Source organism: Phoenix dactylifera, unplaced genomic scaffold (genome assembly GCF_009389715.1).
Source record: "Phoenix dactylifera cultivar Barhee BC4 unplaced genomic scaffold, palm_55x_up_171113_PBpolish2nd_filt_p 000316F, whole genome shotgun sequence".
Taxonomy (NCBI): Eukaryota; Viridiplantae; Streptophyta; class Magnoliopsida; order Arecales; family Arecaceae; genus Phoenix; species Phoenix dactylifera.
In genome coordinates this window covers 362,477-367,484 of record NW_024067786.1, presented here as the reverse complement: position 1 = coordinate 367,484, position 5,008 = coordinate 362,477, and the positions used below count along the sequence as shown (strand labels likewise).

The 5,008-nt window shown below is 47.6% G+C and overlaps 2 protein-coding genes across 2 annotated transcripts; one reads left to right on the top strand and one right to left on the bottom strand.

The window, feature by feature from the left end:
* Positions 1-1,126, top strand: LOC120105594 (pathogenesis-related protein 1-like). Its single transcript, XM_039118182.1, has 2 exons — positions 1-285; positions 546-1,126. Exons 1-2 carry the CDS (start codon positions 102-104, stop codon positions 845-847), a joined length of 486 nt encoding a protein of 161 aa, XP_038974110.1. The 5' UTR covers positions 1-101; the 3' UTR covers positions 848-1,126.
* Positions 1,127-2,133: 1,007 nt separating this feature from the next.
* On the bottom strand, positions 2,134-3,542 carry LOC120105593 (AUGMIN subunit 6-like). The gene is made up of 3 exons (XM_039118181.1): positions 3,176-3,542; positions 2,543-2,998; positions 2,134-2,415 (listed from the first exon to the last, which is right to left on the bottom strand). Exons 1-3 carry the CDS (start codon positions 3,372-3,374, stop codon positions 2,411-2,413), a joined length of 660 nt encoding a protein of 219 aa, XP_038974109.1. The 5' UTR covers positions 3,375-3,542; the 3' UTR covers positions 2,134-2,410.
* Between the last annotated feature and the right edge of the window lie 1,466 nt (positions 3,543-5,008).

The window sequence follows — 5,008 nt, the reverse complement described above, 5'->3', positions numbered from 1 at the left end:
CCACTCTTTTAAGTCAGGCAAAGCAAAGCAGCTTGTAAACCCTCCTTCATATCAAACCTTCAACACTTCCTCCCTTCTCCTCTGCTACTCCTTGTATCAAGATGGTTGCTGGCTGTGTCACCCTTAAGCAGGAAGTCGCAGTCGGTATTGAGAGGCTATGGAAGGCGACTGCCTGTGACGACCACAACTTGCTACCCAAGGTCTTGCCTGACTTTTTTGTTAGTGCAGAGATTGTCGAGGGGAATGGCGGAGCCGGCACGATAAGGAAATTTAACTTCCGCCCAGGTTTAAAATCTATTTGAAAGCAATATATGTTAAATTTTCACACCTTTTGTCATAGGATTGTAAGTATTCTAGTTGCACCATTCATAATGACCCATCTTCAATATCAGTGCATGACATATGGCTCGAACACTGCTAGATTATACACTTGTAGTAAACCAATGACGAGTGAAATCTGCTAACAAAAGATCAAGAATTTGAAAGTGCCAAAATTGTATCTGGATTCATCAACCCTGCTAATTATATTCCTTTGAACAAAGCAGCTGTCAAGGTAGCCAGCTTCATCAAGGATCATCTGGAAGTGGTGGACCATGAGAGCCACCTGGTGAAGTATGCTGTCATCGAAGGAGGCCTCATCGGGCAGCGGCTCAAGTCGCAGATGTTTGAGGTCAGATACGAGGTGTCGGGCAATGGTGGTTGCGTGGTGAAGACCAAGGTAGAGTATGACACCCTCGACGACAAGCCTCTGAGTGAGCAGGAGCTGGAAGAGTTGAAGGGATGGCTGGTGCAGGTGCTGAAGGCTATGGAAGGCTACCTGCTTGCCAACCCCAGTGCATATGCCTGAAGTCTCTTGAGGCTCAAATGGCGGCAAATACTGTGATTGCTGCTATATGAAGCTGTACGCTCCTTGTATTTCTGAGTGCTTCCTTTAGGAGGTACCCTAGGTGGCTTGAATAATTTGATGATAAGGAGGTGAAGTAATGGTGTGCGTCACCTTCTGTTGCTTTCCCTTTTTTTCCCCTTTATTTTCAAGTAACATATCATGTAACGTGTTACTTACGTATAAATGGATGTTGTGAGCCTAGCGTTCTATGCATAAGTTTTCGTCGGTTCTTTTTTCTTTCTTCTCTTCTTGTTTTTCCAAGTAAACGGGACATCAGTTAAATAAACGTTCGAGTGACTACTCTGTGAACTTAAGCCTAGTTGCAATCTTTTTGTTTATTATTATTTGTATGTTTTCTTTTGGAGAACGGCGACTAAGTCAGGATCAAGAAATGAATTCCACAAAAGCAAGGGGAGTTGCACCTCAATAGAGTAGATCTTGGTGCTTTTTAGAATTGCACCAACTTTAAGCTGAAAAATGGTCATAGCATTCGCTTTTGGCATGGTTCATAGATTCACTCTATTCTATTAGCATCTCTCTTTGACAATTTGTATGTCAAAGTTATCAAAAGATGCGCTACTATATAGGAACCGGCGTACTTTAAAGCAGAACGTCAAACTACGAGGTCCTCTCTCTCTCTCTCTCTAAATGAATCAAACCAAACTAAAGCATCTTTTGGATCTCCTATCTCTAATTTGACCTTCAAGAGCAGTAGATGTGCCCACTACAAAAGAAGGAATAACTCCCGGCGCTTTGTTTGGTCTCTACCGACGCTTATAAGCGTCGGCGAATAGCCCACGCGACCCAAAGCGTGGGTCAGACGTCGGGCAGGTGGGCGTGGGTCCGGTTTTTGCCGACGCTAAGAGGAAGCATCGGCAAAAACAGGGATTTGCCGACGCTAATGAAAGCGTCGGCAAAACGGCTTTCCCGACGCTTTAAAGCGTCGATAAAGGCCAATCCATTTTTCGTTTTCGCCGACGCTTTAAAGCGTCGGCAAAAACAGCTTTCCCGACGCTTTAACGCGTCGATAAACCCCAATCCATTTTTCGTTTTCGCCGACGCTTTAAAGCGTCGGGGATTGCTATTTTTTTTAAAAAAAAATAAAAATATGAATGTAAATTATAAAGGTCAAAAAATATGTGCTGCCTAATCATAATAAAAATAATAATTATAATAAAACATAAGACATTCTATGGATACATAAAATTAAGAAAGGGAAGCTATAAGATGACTGCTTTCCAAATCACTGCCAACTAATTTCAGATACCAATTTATATGAACAAGTTATAAGCTTGCAAGAGTGCAAGCTAAAACTTACCATCTCTAATGGCTGTTGGACCATCCGCAAATAGCGCAACAACAGCAAGGGTCATGGCAACATCGGGCATTTTATTCATGTTTACATCAACGGCACGCAAGTTTTTTCCCTTGGAAGGATCTCGTGGTGGACCAGTAACAGTGACACTGTTCTCAGTCCATGTAACCTTGGCTCCCATTTTCTCAAGAACTTCTGCGAATTTCACATCACCCTACATCATAAGGGCAAAACAGAGACACAGCAGGAACACTCCTGCATGAGTCTAGGTGCCACACAACTAATTAAAAAAATGATACTTAAATCATTGCAGAAAACAGTAAGGGCATTGTTATATCTACCGAGCAAGTCCTCGTATGTATCCTGGAAGCATGATTCCAGTAGCAATGGAGGTGAGAACACTTGATCCAGAATATCATCAATGTCGGTAAATGTGCTCCATGCATTACCAAGGGCTGGCTGAAGTAGCTCTGCCTGTTTTTTATAATCGTCAAGTCCATTCAATTTATATGACTTAACTTGCACTGAATTTAACTGGCTCCTGGTGTTAGAAGGGAGATCTTTTGTATTCCTGGAGACATGGATTTCTGGTGGAGAGAAAACCAGTTGCTGTTTTCTTCGATTTGGAACGGCATCTACCTCTTTTCGGGAAAGACCTGTTGAGAGAGGCATGAAGAAGTGCTCAGGACCATCATCACTGCTCTTCTCTTGGGACCATTCTGTATTGTTTGATAGCCTTGGCAATGCAGCTTCACGAACAGAACACCTAAGTTTCTGAGCATGATAACCATCACTATCTGTGAAAACAGGAAAAGAAAGGAATTAACTGAGTAGAAAAACAATAATATACAGAAGATTGGTCATGCCCTTATCACCAGAAAACTAGAGAAGTACGAAAACAAGCAAAGAAGCTTAAAATTCAGCAGATATTTATGGGAAAATACTCAAGTAGGCAGACAACCAGAGGTGCCAACCTTGTGTTGCACTATCAGTTTGAGCTTTTGTAAAGGGTGGCAGACTTTGTTGGTTTGATTGGGTAGCTGACGCATGTCGCTTTGGTGTGTGCATGCCTTTCCCTAATGAATTTGGAGCTAAACTAAATAACTGGGGAAGTTTCAAAGCAGGACTAGTTGAAACCTTTTCAAGCTGGACAGAGGAGAGTTTAGCAGTCATCCCCGAAACTTCATCACTGGTATTTTCCTGTTTCAAATTGAAAAATGATCAGTTGGAGGATAAATAAACATATAAACGAACAAAATATAAGTCTTGCAAAACCTAAAACAACTCCATTGGACTACTATCATTCAAAGCCGGAGTGTTATGACACATCCAGTAAGAGAATTGATAAGTTCTTACGAGTTGGAAGTTGACATTTTTCCTTGATATCCTCTCATCTTCATATTCTGATGTTTCCCGCGGACGCCGCGCGGCGGGAGACGGCGAGCTCGGCGGCGCTGGGGGACTCGATCACGGGGAACATGAGTCCCTGGGGGCCGAGATCGAGGGCCTTCTTGGCGCAGGCGGCAGAGAGCTCCGGAAGGCGGAGGATGGCCGGGGTGCGGGCGGCGGCGAGGGCGTGGAGGCAAGGGAGGGCCTCGACGATGCTGCCAGAGCCATGCTCCATGTTGACGACCATGTAGTCGTAGTCGGCGAGGCCGGCGATCTCGGCGAGGGTCGGGGAGGAGCGCAGGAGGAAGAGGCCGTAGAGGGTCTCGCCGGCGACGAGGCGGGACTTGAGGATCCGCGGTTCGGGGGAGAGGGGGGCGGAGTCGGGATCCAGAATAGAGCTTCTTCTGGAGCTTGGGAGGGCGGTAGTCGGCCGAGGGCTTGAACACTAGGTTCCGGCGGATGAGCTGGGAGATGAATTCCTGCCGCTCCTTCGTCAGCCGCTCCCTTGCTCGATACCCCCGAGTATTGATCCTGATACCGATGGTGTCGTAGATTGGCTCCGGAGAGGGGGAGCGGGCGCCCTCTGGCCGGTCGTCGAGGGGGCATGCCGGATTGAAGAAGCCGGTTGATTTCAAGAAGCTTTAAGTTGAGCGCCTGGACTTCGGGGTCGAGGTCGGCGACGAACTCCTTCATGAAGTCAGGGAGCTGGACGACCGGCTTGGGCTCCTCATCGGCCCATCGGGTCTTTCGCTTTCGGCCACCAGAAGACCCATCGCCAGCGCTGTCGCCGGACACCGGAGGGTCCCAGCGACTGCGGCGGCGGCGGCGGCGGCGGCGGCTATTGATCTCCTCCTCCCCGCCGGACACATCCTTGTCGGTGCCACTGTGGGTCACGGCAACCAGGCCGTTCTCGGAGACCGGCGTCCTCTTGCCCGCAGCGGCGAGAGTCTGGCCGTCGGCTTGGTCGGGCGGGGGGTAAGGAGGTGGGTTTTCAGGGGTAGGGGGAGGGGGGAAGTGGTCGCAGTAGTCGAGGGTTTCGGAAGGAGGAGGAGGGTTTGAGGCGACGGATTGGAGGGTTAAATAGATGCTTGCATTCCGTTCTCTTCGATCTCTAGGTTGAGGGAGGAGGGATGAGAGAGAGAGCGCGGTGGCTTCTGACACAAGCTCGTTGGCTTCCGACGCCTTTGGAGTTTGGAGAGGTCGTGGGCTTCCGACGACGCTTTTTAGCGTCGTCTTAGGCCCGCAACTATCCCGACCCTTATAAGCGTCGTCTGTTGCCGACGCTTGTTAAAAGCGTCGGCAAATGTTGACGCTAGGCTAAAAATTGCCGACGCTTTAAAAAAGCGTCGTTAAAATCCACTTTTTCTGTAGTGGCCGCTGTGAAAGCTAACCAAGAACGGTATGTTCTTAGTTCAATC

Excerpts from the sequence above, each read along its gene's own strand:
- LOC120105594 (XM_039118182.1), top strand. The coding sequence starts at position 102 with ATGGTTGCTGGCTGTGTCACCCTTAAGCAGGAAGTCGCAGTCGGTATT. Across the intron at positions 286-545 it reads GAAATTTAACTTCCGCCCAG|CTGTCAAGGTAGCCAGCTTC; the intron begins GTTTAAAATCTA and ends TGAACAAAGCAG.
- LOC120105593 (XM_039118181.1), bottom strand. The coding sequence starts at position 3,374 with ATGACTGCTAAACTCTCCTCTGTCCAGCTTGAAAAGGTTTCAACTAGT. Across the intron at positions 2,999-3,175 it reads AACTGATAGTGCAACACAAG|ATAGTGATGGTTATCATGCT; the intron begins GTTGGCACCTCT and ends CTGTTTTCACAG.